Raw genomic sequence first — 19,350 nt, forward strand, 5'->3', positions numbered from 1 at the left:
AGGTGCTGCTCATATTGATGTCGCCCATGTACGAGAGGATAAAATACATTTTGAACATTTTCATATTGACAAATCACTTTGTCGTCTCAGCCTTTTATTTTATTGCAGCTACAAACCACAGTCATAAGAAAGAACAGCAAGCACAAAGCTTTTGTAATCCTTTAATATTTGTGGAGGTCCCGCAGTGTGCTGTGCATCCATCTCTCTTATAAGGCATCACAGCCAAGCATGAATCTGGTTCAAAGCAGTGGGAATGAGGTTAAGTCCAAACAGAAAAATTCTGAACAGGAAATCTTCTTTTCCTGGTATTTCCTAGCAGAGAAAACAAGGAGCAAATGGGACACATGTTTTTGTGATGCTTTGACACCCATGTACTTTCCTTATGGATGTCATAAGTGTTAATTTTCAAGAAAAAGTACAAGTGACTCTTCATCTCATTATTATTAACTTTTGCATGCCCCCAATATTTGCTTCTCATATCTCTATCCATGGATATCCATACATGCTCAAAAGCTGTGTGAATTTGGTATGTCCAGAATAGATGATCTTCATCTCTGTTCCATACTTGAATAAAAAAATCCAAACCTGACTGAGACATAGCTAATTATCCTGGTTTAAGTTCAAACAAACAGGAAGTTCTGATAAGATACAGAGGCCATTCCCAGCAAGACCAGTGGGCAGCACTCTGCCAGAAGGGTTGATTTTTAAACCAGTGGTTCAGATGCTCTTTCCTCACACAGGCAAAAGGAAGCTGTCAAATAAAAATAAAATACAGGAGAGAAAACTTGCTCACCCAGACACGCTTTCATGTGGATATACACAGATTTCATTGTTTCATGCACAGATATGAAAAAAATTAGGTCTGCTAAGATAGGTTTAACAGAAGAGATTGAAAAGGTGATGGAGGTGGGTTGGTCTTATTGAAGGAAAGAAAAGGATCATATCTCTACATGTCTTAGGGTGTTAATTCAGTGGAAAAAGGGAGCACCTTCTATTGTCTACCCAAGAAGAGAGTTTTAGACAAACAGTAGTTAATAAGACTTTTTTAGTGTTGGTGGCTTTTCCAGGAATTTCTCCAGTTTATTGCAAAGCAACTGTTCACACAGTGTTTGAAAGCTACTGATTTCCTACTTGCTTTTTGGTTTCTGGAATACAAAGGAAATACTTCCTACAAAAAAAAAAGAAAAATGGTATTTGAGGAAGCTCTACCTGCAACAGTAAATCTTTTAATAACCTTTGTGGACTTCTGAGAACCTGGGAAATATTTCTCAGATTATCTTGGAATAAAAAATGCAGTCTTAAAAAACACTGTGAAGGGCAACTGTCTAGACAATTGAGCTAACAAAAACATTTAATTTTGAGAATTTTAACTGCTGCTTGATTTTTTTCTAAGGCATTTTAATTATTTTATTGAAAATTAACTTGCATTTCTACAGACTGTTTTTAAAACCTGGAGGAAATAAGACTTAATTTAGAAAGTGTTGCAAGGTGAGGTTTCAGTTGAATTTGAGGAGATTTGAAACCCTCCATTCTTGAACAAATCTATTTTTCTCTAACTGGGAAATTCATCAAAACTGATCATTTCCAACAACCCTTTTCACTTCTCAGCATTCCCTGGTGAAGAGCTGCTTGGTCAAAAATTCTGTCAAAGATTTTACTGCACTTGGATTAATTATTCCTTCTCACTGGGTAGTCCATGGGCTGTGCTGACCTGATACTTGCAAGTGTTGCCATAGCAAATATGACCAGAGGCCTTGTACTAATGGGGGACAATTTCAGTGTTGGTTTGTGTTAACTTTTAGGGTCACTTTGGGACATGCACAGGCTTTCATTTAAAGAGGGATGAGCAGGTCTTTGTTTTCAGAGCAGACAATTAACAAAGTATTCTCTTGATTTCTTTGTTTAAAAATATGCATCTGGGAATTAGGACTGGTAATATATATATATATATATATATATAGTCTCCTGATGCCTTTATTATATTGCTTTAAAAAATATAATCACACATTAAAGGCATTTCTAAAGAGATGTCTTCACTCTTTGGGCTGGATGCTGTCTCTCCTCTCCCTCTGCACATTCACGTGCAGTAACACCAGTGTCCCCTGGCCAGAGACTGGGTGCTGTACCTCAGCCAGACCAGGAACACCTGGCACATCTTTGTGTGGTGATTTAAGATGTCAGTGCCCAAAATGGTGGCAGCAGCAGACACCAACACTCCTGTCCCTGCTAAGGGTATCTATCATTGCTGAAGATCCCTCAGCACATGCTGGGATGCTGGGCTGTGCTTGGGCTCCTGCAAGCTGCTCTTTTTAGTGAAAGAGAGCCAGATCCTGGAAAGCTGTCAGATTGAAAAGTCAAAGGAGAAACTTCTTGAACTGCTGCAGCCAGATGTAGCAGTGCCACTGAGTAATCTCCAGGGACTCTCATATGTGTCACCCCTGGTTTTCAGCAACCCAAATGTCACAAGATTTCCTTTATACTCAACTGTGACCTAAGTGTGACTGTCCTCTTTGATCCTGGGGCTTGCACAGTATCCAGCAGCAAGATTTCAAATAACAAGTCTCATCAAGATTCTCAGATCTGAGTCTGTTTTTCAGTGTGTGCTAATGCCCACGCTAGGCTGGTGCTGTGTGTTCGTAACAGTAAACCTGTTAACAAGCACTCACAAGGGGCAGAGGGAGCAGAGGTCAGCTGTTATCAGCAACCACATCCCTCAGATCTTTTTCCTTGTTTGGGATTAGCATAGTCTGTTATGGTTTTGATCCTCCAGAATTCTCTTGTTTCCAGTTAATCAGGGAGTCCCTCCAGGGATGGGTAATCGTGCTGATGCATGTGTGTGACTGAAGCAGAATATAAAAGCCAAGTGAGTCTGTGCTGTCCTTACTGGTTCTTTAAATTCAGATTCAAATGCAAAATAATCTCATAGAAATTGATGATAGGCTCTTGCCGTTTTTTTTGGTGCATTATCACTACTGATGGGGCCAAAGGTAACCAGTGAGCATCCCTCCCACATGAAGCAGAAGATGACTAAAATCTAACTAAACTCTGATCTCTGTTGCTCACTGTACGATGCAGCTGAGTGCTGTTGCTCATGAGCCACACAAGGATGCAATTAGTGTAACAGCTCTTTATTATGAATGTGGCAGAACAGAATTAGAACTCAATTTACAAGTCCCCCTTTCAAACCCATTCAGCCGTTAAGGCTGCATCATCTTTCAGTTTTCCAAGGCATATAATTGATAAATGATTTCTCCCTGCACACCTCGGCTCCTCATCTTTATTCATGAACCAATTAATCTTTGTAGGACACTGTGATCATTTGCATACATGGCCAATGTCACTAACCTCTGTTATTTCATTCAGGAAACAATTTTGCAGCCCATGAAACCACCAGGAGGGGAAAATCTGGACTGTGTCTAAATTCTGTTGTTCTGGTATTTCTCCCTCACATCATTCTCAAATATAAAAATCAGATGCTGCTTGTGCTAGAAAATGATGGATTAACCTGGGAGGAAACACACCTCAGCAGTATGTTTCAATCATGGCTGATAGGTATGAGCAATGGCTGGAAATACATGTTTCCTTGGCATTTTTGAGGTGTCTGTTGTGTCAACCTATTTTATTTATTTAATTTTTTATTTTACTCTCTTTGCAGTCAGCTCTCCTGAGTTAGCAGAGAGAAAGCTGCTATAGTGCATGCATGATTTGGGGTAAGTGGAAGGTGTCTGTACAGTTTAAACACTTTCTTCATGAGCTCTGGCTCCTGAAGGTCTGTTATAAACCACCACCCAAACAACACATTGTCCAACTCATGCTGTCTTTTTGCCAGTACATGTTGATTTATTTGCCAGTGTCTTAGCAAGGAGCTTGTGGTAAACAAAGGATATCAAGGAGAGTCCCAGGAGCACTCCAAGCAGAACTTCTGAGCACTTGAGGAATGTGGCCAAGTGCCACCTACGGGGAGCACACTTTGGCCAAGTGCACGTGAATGGATGCACACCTGTCTCCCTCTCTGTGTACAAAGGTTATGTGTGCACATAGAATGCAATTAGCCCTGGAGCAGGGATGTGTTCTGCCTGTCTCTGGCTGGATCAACAGAATTTTCTTTGTTCTTTGCACTCCTTGCACTTGCTCACATTTCTTGCACAGCATCTGGCAGAGATTAGAAGAGGGGACCATGCTGGGACCTGTTTGAAGGATGCCAGGGCCTGTTTGAGGATGCTGGTGAAGAGAAGCCCCATAGAGCAAAGATCCTGCCCTCTTTCATTCACTCATCTCAGCTGGTGTGGTCCCCACCACCCTCAGTCTGTGCAAGCAAATCCACACCACAGAGACAACCATCACTGCTCTAGAATTTGGCTCCAACCACAAATTTGGGAAGTTTCTACACATTTTCTAGAGGCATTTGACTAGTATGCAAGATCTGATCACTGCGTGGACAGAATCACCCCAGGTAGGTCTGAGAAGCATTATGGGACACTGAGGCCACGTTTCCCTAATGCCAGTTGTGATTTGACAGTGCAGCAAGCAGTGGATGTAGGACTGGTTGGGAAGGGCATGCACCCTTCCCCAGGAATCTCAATTTTCCCTGCTGTGGCTGATTGAGCCTTTCAGTGGCACATTACCTGATCACAGGACGGTTTCACTGACACCCAAGCAAACACAGGCCTTGAGGAGAAGGCATGGCAAGGCTGATGCTCTTAAGTCTTGTCCACCACCTCTCAGACACACAGGGTGTTTTGCTTTTCATTTTCACATTGCTTTTCTGCCTGCATGAATCAAAGCAGCACCACACATGTGAAGCACCTGCTAGGAAATTTCTGGAGTAGATGTGTGGGGCTCCTTTCTGTGCTTTTTGCATTTACAGATATTCATTGCTGTATTTCCTTAGATCCTTAACAAATGCACTAAATGAGTGCCTGTCCTAAGGGAGTTCAGTGTGCCTGGGTGTGATTGATTATGTAGCTTTCTGCTCTTTTCAAAAATTTCAGACATAGTGTAGTAACACCAGTGAGCAGATGGCCTGTGTGAATTCTGGCCTTGCTCAGCTTTGGACAATTTATCATGGATCTGGAATAATAATAGTAGTTTGTACTCTGGGAAAAAATTAGGTTTCTCATAAAGCACTTTGAAAAGTTATTAGGGTGCAAAAGTAAATAAGCTGCAATGAAAACCAGTCCTTTATAAAAAATAGTAATTTTACTTGGTAAGAACTAAGAGCTGTGCATTACATTCAGAGCAGCAAAGGAATTGCCAGGGGAATAGCAGTTTTCCTGGTGGCAGAAGAGAACTGCCACTGAGCACTGATTGATAATTATAAAAAAAATTTGAGAGCATTATAATATGATCTTGGCCCTAATTCACAGTTTTCTCACATTTTGCTGTACAAAGTCCACAGATGCCACCTTACCAGTACACAATGCTCTTCTGATTCATGTTCTGCTTAATGAACAGCTTCTTAGTTTGTGGATAAATTTTAGCTCCAAAGTGGCTTATCACACAGCAGGCAATAAGAGTTAGGCATTCAGTGGTGCTGCTCTCTGCTGCTTGCCTTGTCTGCTTGCCTGGAAAGCACTGGGTTGAAGTGGCTGAGCAGCCTGAAGGAAAATGCTCCCAAATTCTTGGCAAGTCTGTTCTTCATATGGTGGAGGAGGCTGCCAGAACTGTGAGAAGACAGAGAGCTGACTCTGAGGAACTCAGCATATGGGTTTGCAGGGTTGGAGGCACCAGGATCCATTTCTCCATCAAGCTGAAGGCAGCAATCACTGGTACTTGCTGTAGGACCAGTGCTGCTCCTATGCTTTTTGTGCCCAGCTGGCAGAAATCTATTTTGCAAGGTCCTATTTTCCAAGCAGAAGCCAGATCAAAGCTGCTGCTCCTTTAGGCAGCAGTGGACACCAAGACCTGAAGTGTGTGATTAGGATCATAACAGAATTAAGCTGCTGAATTAGAAGGATGAGTGATGTCAGGTTGGGGTTTTGGTTCAGTCCCAGTTCTGGAGCAAATAGAGACAACTTTATCTCTACAAGAGGACAGCAGCCAGCCATGCTGCTTGCTGTCCCCTTTCTAAGGCTAGAACAGATGATTTCTAGCTAGGGTAGATGATTTACAAGAAGGTGTAAAATCCTCATCATACACCTAATTATACTTTACTACTCTATGGGGGGACATTTCCTTCTAAGTCCATCTGGTGATCAGACTGTACCCTGAGGCATGTGGATTGATTGCCCTCATGGTTTTTTCTCCTATTTAGTCTAAATGCTGATGCTTTATTTTTATTCGTGTGAGTGTCTAAGCCTTTTTGAAGCATTGAAAATTATGATTAATTGTGCAATGAAAATCAATAATGGAAGTGCTTACAAAGCCAGCTTGATTTGGGAGTGAATCCCAAAGACAGCTGCTTTCTCTAAGAGGGATGGAAAAAGTTTGAGGAAAGCAACAGCAAAAAAACTCCAGATCCTGGCTGGTATTTTTAGTGATGTTTGTTATAGGCTTAACCCCTTCAGCATCTGCTGAGAGAGACCTTTATTACAGGCTGCTACTACCAGTTCATGAAGGCAAAACTTCAAGTCCATCAAATGAGTAAGAATACTCGATTAAACAGAAATGCACTGAAGAGTGAAAATATTTATACTCCTGTACCAGAATGCAGCTATTCCCACACCTTCGGGGCCGTGACAGATTCATTTTTCAAGTGCGATTCCAGAAGCAGGGCTGAAGATCTGGGAGGAATTTGCTGTGGTGTCCCTGCCAGCAGCCCTTACCCCCTTAGGCGCCCTGGCCAGTGCTGGCTTTGTGCCGAGAGCCCAGGATCCAGCTTTTCCCCCGCTCCTCGGAGCTGCGGGAGCAGCGAGTGCCCTCTCCCGGGCAGCTGGCCCTGCTGCAGGGCTGCGGGATCAGCGATGCCGCTCCCCACAGCAGCCTGCAGAGCCCTGCCGGCGGGGAGGGGTGCTGCCAGGGTGCTGGCATGCTGAGGAAGGAGGAAAAGCAGCTCCTTTCACACAACATGATTCAAGCAACGCCGTACATCACCCGGCCCCTCTGCAGAGCCTGAGGCAGAGGCAGCTTTCAGTCCCCAGAGCCCCTGAAGTCCTACGCCTTGCCTGGTGGGAATGCATGATGTATGGAAGCCTCCTCTCTGCCCACCTCAGCAGACTCCTCTAAAAATCCTACTCCTGTGCAAAAAGCTGAGTTGCTAAGAGCTGGTGAATGGAAAATGCCTGAAAATCCCTTCTACTCTCTGGGGATGGCAAACACCTGCATACATTTGGGGTCAAGGGAAAAGCCATCTTCCTCACCCTGGCTCTGCTGCCATGTCCAATCTGTCTCTACTTCATCCTTCATGACTGCCCCTGAGTCTGGGGAGAGACCATCTCCCTGAGACAAGGAACCTGAAGCAGGGCTGTCTTCAGGCAGGATTACCCAGTCCTTTCAGTTCTACATTTATCCAACAAAAAATGGTCTCTTCATTTTGCAAATGCACACAGGTGTCTGTGACTCACACAAAACATGGTCATCCCACCTGAGAGAAGCTCTGCAGTCAGAGTTCCTCTCTCTGGTTTACCTCTGAAGGACTCCCAGGGCAATCACAAGGGGAGAGGAGCTGCCTTTTCAGTGCCACCCCTCTTCTCTGGCAACAGCAGGTGCTACCCCTGAAAAGAGGAGGAGGAGGAGTAGTGTAGGGGCCATGGTCTCATACCTCCCCTTCCTGGGCAATAAGCTGGGGTGACATCTCCATTGTATAGCACTTTGGATGTTCTCCTCCTCTGCCAGCACTGGGAAATACTGGGAAAGACAGAATGGGTTTTAGGATGCTGTACTTTTCCCATCTTGTATTAAATTCTTAAGAGGAACAGGGCAGTCAGATCTGATCAGGAACAGGATCTGGCCATTCCTGCAGAAACAAAGCAGCATATTTGCATTGCAGAATGCTTAAAGATGTAAAATTTATGGGCAAAGGAAGAAGATGTTGGACAGTACACCAAATGGGGAGATCATACTGGAAGTCCAGCCAGAACCATATCCCATCTTTGGCAGTGTCTCAGAGTGGCATTTTCACAAATGGCCTAGGAAATAATTCTTTCCATTCTCTGAAATCTGTGGTTTCAGTAACAATGCAGAAGACACATTCTCAGTGAGCCCACAGATTATTTTTGCCTCTGTCCCCATTTCAGCTCCACGACACACAGCAACAACCACATCCACTACTAAAAGCAAGGACTACACATTTGGCTTTATAGAACATTTTATTTGGAGAGACTTCACATGTCATAGAATATTGGTTCTTTGTTAAGGCAGTTCTGAAGGGCTGGAGGAAAGGGAGGGGGAGAGGGAGAGAACTGTGTCAACGGGATTGCATTAAGGCAAAATTCCCTCCTTCTGCATTTCACCACAGTAAAATCCACGTAAAGGCCAGTAAAGGTCTCATGCCAAGGAAGAGATTCAGTGCAAATATATCCCACTGACTATCCACAGACAGGGCTAGGACCTCAACTGAGGCAAATTTACAGTGCCTTGTGAGCTGCAAAGCAAAGCTGATTTAGCTCTGTTGAGGATCCCAGTCTGGGTTCAGAGGAGCATTTTAGTATGTGTTTCTTATGCTAGCACAGGTATAAATGCTCTCCTGAATCAGAGCAACAGCCCCTTGAGTGCAAGTCTGTGAAGTTAACAGCTGAACTTTTATTGTCTACATAAATATGTCATTCTGCATCCCTTTGTTCACTTCTCATTGTATTGCTACTGAGTACATTCCCTTAGTTTCTTTAACATGGCTTTCATGTCTATCATGCTCTGCAATCTCTTTAAAGTGTATTATGACATAAAAATGAATTATCCCTTGGAGAATGTTTGTTGCAAAGGTTCCAGAGTTTGGATGTTCTTGGAGGACCAGGCTGCAGTGTGGTTTTTTGGTGAGCAGTAATGTGATCTGTGAGCAATGCCATGGATGGCAGAGGCATAACTTGCAGGGAAAAGTACTGCTCAGTTTACATACCAGCAACACGTCACAGACACCAAACACTTCTTTCTTTCCACAAGAATTTCCTCAAAGCATCTTACCTCTCCAGAAATAGTCACTACTACTTGCATTGGCTTGAGGAAACCTGTTTTGTTATCCCAGGTGCAAACTGAAGGTAAGTATGGCAGAAATGCTACGGAAAGCATGACGGCATCTTCAGGCAGAAGCAGAGTATAACATTTCATAGTCCTAAAAGCTGTCTGTCACTGGATGACCTCCACAGAAAACCCTGGTATCCATTAATGAAAGGATATGCTTAGGCCTCAGTGTCGAAAACTTGTTTAGGAATATGAAATAGTTACAGCTAGCAAAATGGAAAAATAAGGCAAAGAAATCAAGCAACAAAGTATTTCCTGGATACATGTAGATACACAACTTCTGTATGACCTGGAACCATGTATAACATTCATGCCTGAAAAGCATGAGCACCCTGCATATTTATTTGATACAGAGAACAGCGTCCAGTTTGAAGGAATCTAAAGGGTGAATAACAGGCATCAGTGCAAGTCTTTTGTGCTTTAAACTTTCTTCATTCCTTTTCCCATAAGGCAAGCAAACACTGTCATGACCATTTTGGGTTTTACTTCAACCAGGTCTTCTGGAAGGGCATAGACTCTTGCTCCAATTTTTCTTGCCATAGAGATGGCATATCTGCATTGCAGGGGTGGGAGAAAAAAAAAAGAAAATAAAGACAGAAATTAGTTCAGTAGCAATAATTTTCCCCCTGTTAAGTGTTTTACATGATCAGTGCCAGAGTGGGTTTTACTGATTTACCAAAGTTAAACTTTTCTATAGGAATGTATGAGGCAGGTTCATAAAGAGCTACATTTCTAATAAAAATCAGACTGCATTCCCTGATGGTTAGAGCACTGATTGCCTGCAGGATGGGAGACTGCAGGTCAGATCCTGGTACGAAACATTTAATCTTCCATCCCCTAAAAGATTATCCTCAAAACCAGCCAGTATGATCTTGCTCCCTCTGAATCTCTGAGTCAGACTTTGCACATAAACAAACTTGCAAGGATAGAAGCAGAAAGCTGATGCCAGTGGAAATAAGTATTGTTGGAAATCAACATTTGAGGAGTTATTTCAGTCATACCCAGAAAGTACAAGTTGACATTCCCATCTCCCTGCCCAGAGCCACTGGCTGTTCTCCAGTGAATTTGTCTCTTCTCTCTATTTTTTTTAAAGCTAGAAAATCCCAGGTTCTTTCCACTTCAGAGCACATACATTTGTGAATTTTTCCCCAAAATACAGAGAAGTATTGGGAACATGGGGGAACAGGGGTGGGAAATGAGGAAAAGAACAGCAGAGGAATGAAGAAATAAAGAACACAGAAAAGCACACATATATTGCAAGAAAAGAAAGAGAACAGGTGGTAGGAAATGGAAGGAAAAAGAACAGTGGGGAAAGTCTTTACAAAAATAATGGCAGCTCTGATTGCTTTACAGTCATCCTTTTCTCCTTGGTAGTTACCGCATAGAAAAGAAGTTAAACTGATGATCAGACCAGGAGGTGATCTGTGTAACTCTGAAAGGAGAGGGAGATGCCCCCAGAATTGACTCTCTGCTAGGAAATCTTTGCATTCAGGGGAAAAAAAAAATCAATATCCACATCTAAAGAAGCAGTTTTTCAGGCATGAATCCTGTCCTCCCCTTTCTCTTAAATATGCCCTTGTTCTACCTGTAGGTGACTAAAGAGCTGTCACTAATCCCTGTTCACTATTTGCTGGCATTGTTCCCTGATCTCTGGAAGAATTTTAAATTTAATATGAGAAAATAGGAGCTTGTGAAACCAAGTGATTTAAATCCTTTCAAGGGATTTATGAAGCAGGAACTACAACATTACACACTGCATTTCCATTTATACTCTTTTTACTACCTAACTCCCAGCCTTCGTGCTTCTAACTCGGGTGGTATTTCTCACATGAGGCTGTGCCAGATGAAAATGACAGCAGAGTAGTTTTTAAAGACAGATCTAGACCAGCCTAAGCAGGCAACTCATGCTAAGTGCCACTTGGCAGAAACATACTTAGCATTATTTAGTTTCTCCTCATCATTCAGGTCCTCTGTTTTCAAGAGGTCATACTTGATTGACCCTGGTTGAATGGCATCAATGAGATCCAGGACTGGCATGCTGGTGCTGATTTTGCTATCCTGCATAGATGAAAGAGAAAATTAAATGCAAGAACAGGATGACAGACCTCCCAAAAAGCCAGAGTCTAGACTCAAGAGCAATGGACAGTTCAGTCGAATACCATTTAGATCTTCACAAAGGACTGCTTAGAATATTTTTTTTTCTGAGGCAGACTAAGAACTCTTTCAAGGGTTTATTTTTCTTTTTGCCCAAGGGATGAAACATCATAGAACTGTTCAGGTTGGAAAAGATTTTTATGATCAAGTCTACCCTTAATCTAGCACTTCCCAGTCCACCACTAAATCATGTTCCTATGCACCACATCTACACATTTTTTAAATCCTCCAGGAATGGTGACTTACTTTGCTAGACAGCCTGTTCCAGGGCTTGACAACCCTTTGAGGGAAGAAACTTCCCCTAATATTCAATCTAAACCTTTCCTGGCCATTTGCAAACTCAAGATCATTTCCTCTTTTCCTATCACCTGTTACCTGGGAGAAGAGACTGACCCCCACCTGGCTACACCCTCCTTTCAGGAAGTTGTAGAGAGTGATAAGATCTCCCCCGAGCCTTTTCTTCAGGATAAACACCCCCAGCTCTCTCAGCTGCTCCTCACAGGATTTAGGCTCTGGAGCATTTCTCAGCTTTGGTGCCTTTTAGACATGCTCCAGCATCTCTGTGACTTCTCATAGTGAGGGGCCCAGAACTGGACACAGGGTCTGAGGTGTGGCTGAGTACAGGGCTGCAGTCACTGCCCTGCTCCTGCTGGCCACACTGTTGCTGATCCAGACCAGGATGCCACTGGCCTTCTTGGCTACTTGGGCACACCCTGGCTCATGTTCAGCCACTGTTGACCAGCACTCCCAGGTACTTTCTTACTGGGCAGATTTCCAGCCACTCTTTCCCAAGCCTGTAGTACTGCCGGGGTTGTTGGGATTCAAGTGCAGGGCCCAGCACTTGGCCTCATTGAACCTCATACAACTAGTTTTGGTCCATCAATCCAGCCTGCCCAGATCCCTCTGCAGAGCCTTCTTGCCTTTCAGCAGATTGACATTCCCACCCAGCTTGGTGTCATCTGCAAACTGACTGAGGATGCACTTGATCTGCGCTGGTCCAGACCATCAATAAAGATGTTAAATGGCCCCAAAACTGAGCCCTAGGGGCACCACCGGTGACAGGCTGCCAGCTGGATGTAACTCTGTTCACCACCACTCTCTGGGCCTGGCCATCCTGTTTTTACCCAGCAGAGTGCAACTGTCCAAGCTATGTGCAGCCAGTTTCTCCAGGAGAATGTTGTGGTAAACAGTGTCAAAGGCTTCATTAAAATCCAGGTAGACAACATCCACAGCCTTTCCCTCATCCAAGAAGCAGGTCACCTTGTCACAGAATACAAAGTCATTAAGGCAAAAGATGGGGTGCAGGGCTAGTACATTTGCTTCCTGCGGGGAGATGACACTGAATGAGATCTACTGATGGGAGGGGGGAGAGGGACCAGCTGTGTGATTCCTGAACTCATTACATGAAGTTTGATGGATCTGTTCTCGCCTGGTACAAACTGCTGATTTATATCCACTGAGTGTTCCTTAGCTTGGGAAGTGTCATAGATGTGTTAGCAGAATTGGAAACACTCTAGAACTGGTCCATTTCTGTCTTTGTATGGTACCTTGCAAAACAGGGCAAGGTACCCCTGGGTGGTACTAACAGGTTATTGCTATTGTTCATTTTAATACTGCCACTTGTAATTGCCGTTGATTCATAACCAACAGCACAGCAGTTCTTTCTTAATTCCAGTCATCATTCCTGTCTCCATCCTTTGATTTCCCAAGCCAAACTGGAATTCAAGGTGTTTCCTGTAGTGTTCATGTCATATTTCTATTACTTTTTCACAATAACCCTTGAATAAAACCTGTGTGTTTGAACAAGCTTTTAAAAAGGAATGAAAAAATAATCAAGCTAAGTAGTGAGTTATATCACAATGTAGTGTGTGTATATGCATACACACATCTCTATATTATACAAACAAGCATTCTGAATAAGAGATTCCTGAGCAGAGACTTCTGAAAATCCTGTACCTTGAAACTGGAGATGGTTGAATCCTTCCCAGCTGCAGTGAGTGTTTCATTTACCCAGCTGACAATGATTTCATCATTGACCTTCTCTCCACCACCAATGTCTTCAAGGATATTCAGGGTGTACCTTAAGAGGGAAGCCAGGATATTTGCTCAAAGTCTGCTGTAACCTCAGAACTGTCCTCTATGTGCACAGCTTGTCTGGGATCATCCCAATGATCTGACATTCCTCTGCCTCACACACACCCACAGTGCATATGATTTATATTATAACACAGTTATTAGTCTAAGGGATTTAATTCATCCCTAGTTCCTTAATCACTTTTTGGGGAATGTTAAAAGTTTTGGTTACTTAAAATTCCTGGAATTCTTCTCAATGTATCTCATTGTAAATTACTCATCCTCATAGTGCTTAAAAAATAATCACTGATTTTAGAGATAGAAGGGAATCCTTCTGCTCACCTAAGACTGACCTTCAGCAGTCTGAAACTGCTGGAGTTTTTAAAAACAAGCCTGGAGTATTTTGCTTATATAGCATACACCTTGGAAGGATATCCCAAATTTAGGGTAAGTAATCACCTCATCCCTATTTTAACTACCTTACTGATAAACCTATATCTTTCTTTGTGGTCTGAATTCAGTTTGTATTCAGTTCCTAACTACTGAGGCTCTTTACTTTCAGTTATGGCAGTCTTAAACACAGAAACGTACACACATAGAGAATTATATAAAACTGGGGAGAGGTACTTAGTTACGCCCATTCAGGGAGCAGCTTACAAAACTTGTTTCTGGGACACTGTCATTTCCTGATACAGAGACCTTTTAACTTCTTTTCCTCTCTTCTATGCAATAAACATTTATTTCTTCTTGCTATGCAGATAGTGACAATAATAATCTTCTGCATGAGCTGACTGTAATGGCCTTGCCCACAAGCTGTGCTCTGATCACATCCTTAAGTAGGAGTGAGCAGAAGGTCACTGTGCCCTGGCACTGAACTGCAAACAGAGGAGTGAGAAGGCTGTAGCCTGTGCAGCCTCCTCAGTGAGAGCACCAGGAAAGGACTGCAATGCAAACTGAGCACACCAAAATGCTCTGAGGCTCGTGGCTGCCTGACCCACCTTCTCATCAACTGCCAGATCAAGGCCAGCGTGAGCGTACGGTTTCCTTCATTCAGGTCTTGCCCAGCAATGCCAACGAGGGAAAATTTGGCTTGATTCTTTCCCAGTTCCACTGCATAGTTGCAGTTTTCAAGCTGTTAATGGCAAGGTCAAAAATATAGGAAAATGAAAAAAAAAAGAAAGAAAACAAGACACTGTTACTTAAAATTCTTTGGATCACTCAGCCCAGATCCTCCTGGGCAAACGGGAACATTGGGGTTCTGTGATAAAACAGCTGATTGACTACCAGTAGGCAGATCCATCCCGAAAATACCATTCTGAACATTTAACATAGAAGAAAATGCTACACTTCATTATCAGGGCCTGAAAAACAGATTATCCTGGAAAATAAAAGCGTATGGCTCATGGGTACTTCCAGCATGATGGCATTGCACTGAGACAAAGGATTAATGTCCCAGCCAATATTTTAGATTGGTTGATTGCTCTGGTCTAACTGGATGCAATTACTCATCCAGATAGTTGGGAGAAAGCTTTGCATTTAGCAGCAACTGTGTGATCGGTTCTTGATGCATCTGATCAAGAATGCTTATCATCACTGTCTTCATTTGATGTGGAGGGCAGAGATCCAGACAGCTGCAATTAAGCTGGTGCCATGCATCTCACGGTCCAGATGCATTACAATCAGTGCCTAAAGCAGTAGCAAAAGGGATCTGCAAATACAGTTGCTAAATGCTGATACAAAAGTTGTCAAGTCTTTTTACTTAACAGATATTTTACACCTGTCAACAGAGAGAGTGAGTCTAATGTATATTTCTTTTTCAGAATGAAAAATTATCCACTGACTAAGCACAAAAATCATTTAAGGTGCTCTCTTTGGGACTGGAGAGCAACATGAATACCCACATTGCTGTTTGAAATTATTTAGGCATTCACTGAGGATAAGGCATCACTACTGGAGCTATTCTAGCTTTTTGTACCTTCTTCATGTTGCCACCCAGTTTAGGATATGGTGGTTTGTTCACCCTGTTCCAGTCTACTGGCACTTTGATCTTTTCATAGAGTTGGAAGATAACCAAGGCATCTGACAGGTCACTGGAAACAACAACAACAAAAAATCATCGTCCAAAAAACAGAGGAAAGAAACACGATTCAAATATTAGCAGAAGTAAACTTAGTTTCCTGGGAAACACAAAGCAGCATATATTCTTATAGGTTCCAGAAGTTTATATGTTCTTGCAAACAACTGGCTGGCTGTGTTTATCATCTGAAGGGAGTGTAATCATCTTACCTGTACAAGTGATTGACACGTGGATTAACGCCGAGGGAATTCATCCAGTTCCTAAACGTCCTTTCTTCCCTTGTCTCACCTAAAACAACAGACACATCAATCAATCAAGGCCTGCAGAACACCACACTTCAGTAATGTAAGTGTTTTGGGAAGAAACCCTAACTGAATTTACAGCGCACTGAACCACGAACAGAAGGAGACGCGTGGGAAGTATCACGGTGCACCGTGAGGTATTTGCATTTTCCTGACCTTCAATGGAGCCCCAGTCGATGTCCTGGTTCTCTGGCTTATGCAGGGCAGGGTATTTGTTGAACAAGTTGGCGATGAAGGCCAGATTGAGCTTGGGGTTGCCGCGGACGACGTCGGTGGCGGTGACGAACTGGCGGCAGCCGAGGCGCTCGGCCTGCTGCAGCATGCACTCGGCTCGCTGCACGTCGTCCTTCTCCTGCCGGCACAGATGGACATCAGCCTCACCCGCCCTGCCTGGGTCTCCTTGAGGGGATCCAGCTGCTAAAGCAGCTCCTTGGTGGATTTGTAGTTAGTCCCTTTCCCACTTTTACTAATGGCAAGTCTGTATTTTCAAATGGGCTTTGCCTACGATTCAAGCACCTAACCATATTGCTTTTACAGCCATATTCCATGATGAAGTTCACAGATAAATGTATTTAAATACACTTGTTACATGCTAGTAGTTTATCAGCGTGATTAAATGGTTGCTGACGTTTCAGAGTCACTATCTAACAAAAAATCCAAACACATAATTTAATTCTTTGGAGGCTTTGATTTCTGATTTACAAGATCGTGTGGCAATGCAAGAATGAATTTGCTAGTTCTGACATCCCAGCACAGCCCTGTGTTGGCCAGGAATGCAAGTAATGGACAGAAAATATCGGCATTTACTCCAAACTTATCTCATCTTACCCTTAATCCTGACATGTCAATAGTAATAGCTGGAATGCCTTCTTCATCTCCCTTGGGGGCAACTTGGTTCAGCAAATGGTAATAAGCTCTTGAGTCCTGTGACAGACAGAGAAATTAAAGGGAAGAAAAATTACATCTAAAGCTCAGCCCTTTGCTTGCCAGTGCTCCCCTGAACAATGTGCCTGCATGCTTCATTTTTATTACATCGATCATTGGGCTACATAATTAAATTAATTAAGCTGGAAGCACTTAACAATTCCTACTTTATGCTGTGTTTGCCAGATCTATTTTTTCCCTGAGCCAATATATATGTGCTGGAGAATGCCCAACACATGAGACAAAAATGCTGTGCGTGGAGCTTACAGAAAGGGCAGCAACAACAAAAAGATATCAGAATTTACTTAATCTGAACATAAAATTAGAGGTAAGAAAATGCGTACCTTTATAATGCTGTAGAAGTCAGGTTGCTGAGGATTTAATAAAAGAAAATGCAGAAGGAGAAAGCAGATGTTTAAAGAGGATATCAAAGCAAGGCTGGAACAGTTGTGGAAGAGAAAGCACAATTTTCAAGGACGAAAGTTAACACTGACAACAGTATCAGCATTTTTCAGGCAAAAGGGCAGGAACAAGACAAGGATTTATCATGTTGTGTCTTTAATTTTTTGTAAAATACAACACTGCTTCCACACATGGAAAATATTAACTCACTTCAAAAACAGCTCAAAGAACTGAAAATAAAGCTACATATTAATGTCTAGAGATTTGACTAACTAACCCCAAATTATAAAGCAGACTACCTGAGTTATTTTAAATATTTTACATCTGCATTACTGTGCACCATACCTAGGAAGTGGTTATTTACAAGAGAAGTGAGGTGGGGAGACAGAGAATATCTGTAAACACTGAAATCTTGTAAATGTGTGCCTTTTTTGCCAACTGTAAACACCGGAATTGTGATTCAGTTTTCAGCTGTAGGTAGTATTTAATCAGTTGAACCACAGTCTTTTTGGCCAGCACACAGAAAGATGGGAACGACTCCATTCCCTTCCCTTTTCATGGATATTCTCAAGTCACCTCCACCCAGCCATTGTAATTGGGTTACAATAAAAAATCTGTTACAATAAAAATTGTATTATTAAATGTGACTCTCTACCCCTCCTGTTGCCTTCCCTGATGTTTTTTTTTTTTCCTGTATTTCAATTAAATGCTTGTGCTTATGCTTCAGTCCCTAGTGAAGCCTAAGACCAGGTATCTCGGGAGCCAGATTTTTCCCATGCTGTTCTGGGAGCAGGCAAGTCTGGTCGTGGCTGGTGAGGTTGGTGTGCTGGCCAACCCCTGGCTTTCTTGTAAGCCAGCTCAGATACCCTCCCTTACACACCCTCTACAGATCTGGGATGCTGTCTGGGCCTCACACTGGGTTTCAGTGTCTGAAATTCATCAGTGGGCACCACTGAGGTTCAGCTACATCTGTCTGGGAACAATGAAGTCCTTAAAGAGAAAGCTCTGCTGAAATCTGCACCCACAAGCCCAAGAGGTCCTGAGTATATGAAATAATGTGGCCCAGGCTATAGACCCACCCATGCAAGTGTCTTTCTGTCTAGCTGTAGTATTTTCAATAGTCCCAGTGAACAAAAACTCACAGAAAACTGCATTCAGGGCTATAGCAAATGTGGGGACAGAGAAGCACATAGCCTAGGTGAAGGAAAGATCAAGTGGGGGAATTGGAAATGTCCAATCATCTTTCTCTACCTGTTTGAGTAAGGTCCAGGCTTTTCCAAACAAAAGTCAGGTCAAGAGTAATTTAGGGAGATTTGGAAAGAAGGTGAGCAATAGAGGCAAGGAACTGAAAATACAGTGTCCATATGCCCTGTCCAGAGCCAGCAGCCATTCCTTTCCCATGTGTCTGGTGTGCAGGAGCTGGCAGTGATAACTGGGAGGTGAGGAGGAAAAGGAGGAATACTACTTAGTGCAAAGATAAACCCCAAAGAAAGCATTTTATGTACCCAGCTCCATGTGCTTGACAGAGCAGTCTCAGCTACTTGGAGTGTTTCAGTGCACAGTCCCTGTGTGGAGGGCAGGAATTTGGGTGTAGAGCTGCTGTTTTGCTTTTGTTGGTCAGTATTTCTCATACCTTGATGTCTGAGCTGAAGTTGTTGACTTTGTTGCATCCTGCATTTTCCAGGTGATAGTTTGCCCATCTCAACAGCAGGTCCTCTGGAGACAATTTCATCAGATCCTCCAGGCTCTCTCCTTCTCTCAGAAGAGCAATCAAGGCTAAGCAGGAAAAAAAAAAAAATAATTATGTGAATACTTGTTGAAGAAAACGTATAACTGTTTTCTCTCTTTTCATTTTTCTACCCTATTTTCTAAATGTGAGTTACCAAAATGTTGCCAAAATTCAAGCTGGGTTAGCATGACAGAGGATGTAAACAGAAAAAGGGTCTCATCAATAAAATTAGTACAAGGTTGTAATTTGTGTATCTAGTAGTGAATCATATCCTACTGGAAGACAATTTCAGTGTGGTCTAAGAACTGCCCATGAGCTAAGGGACTCTCAACTCTCCCTGCAATGAGCAGGGACATCTTCAATTAAATCCGTTTTCTCAGAGCCCCATTTGACATGACTTTGAATGTTTTCAGGAATGGGGCATATACCACCTCTCTGGGAAACCTCTGCCAGTGTTTCACCACCTTCATTGCAAAAAATTCCTTCCTCCAGTCTAAATCTACCCTCTTTTGTTTAAAACCATTACCCTTTTTGCTACTTCAATAGGCCTTGCTGAAAATTTTGTCGTCATCTTT

General features: G+C 42.8%; 1 protein-coding gene across 4 annotated transcripts in view; it reads right to left on the bottom strand.

Annotated features, from left to right (window-relative positions):
- Positions 1-8,227: 8,227 nt before the first annotated feature.
- Positions 8,228-19,350, bottom strand: part of LCP1 (lymphocyte cytosolic protein 1) — a 47,707-nt gene continuing 36,584 nt past the window's right edge. For 3 of the 4 annotated variants that reach the window (XM_064408756.1, XM_064408753.1, XM_064408755.1), the window contains exons 8-17: positions 18,680-18,822; positions 16,989-17,015; positions 16,549-16,644; positions 15,877-16,072; positions 15,628-15,706; positions 15,317-15,431; positions 14,340-14,473; positions 13,225-13,348; positions 11,048-11,172; positions 8,228-9,667 (exon numbers count right to left, since the gene is read on the bottom strand). In XM_064408756.1, the coding sequence (XP_064264826.1) occupies positions 9,535-9,667; positions 11,048-11,172; positions 13,225-13,348; positions 14,340-14,473; positions 15,317-15,431; positions 15,628-15,706; positions 15,877-16,072; positions 16,549-16,644; positions 16,989-17,015; positions 18,680-18,822 (1,172 nt within the window). In that variant the 3' untranslated portion in view covers positions 8,228-9,534. The remainder of the gene's footprint in view (positions 9,668-11,047; positions 11,173-13,224; positions 13,349-14,339; positions 14,474-15,316; positions 15,432-15,627; positions 15,707-15,876; positions 16,073-16,548; positions 16,645-16,988; positions 17,016-18,679; positions 18,823-19,350) is intronic. The other variant, XM_064408754.1, reaches the window with a different exon arrangement.

This window comes from Passer domesticus, chromosome 2 (assembly GCF_036417665.1).
Source record: "Passer domesticus isolate bPasDom1 chromosome 2, bPasDom1.hap1, whole genome shotgun sequence".
In the NCBI taxonomy this organism is placed as follows: domain Eukaryota; kingdom Metazoa; phylum Chordata; class Aves; order Passeriformes; family Passeridae; genus Passer; species Passer domesticus.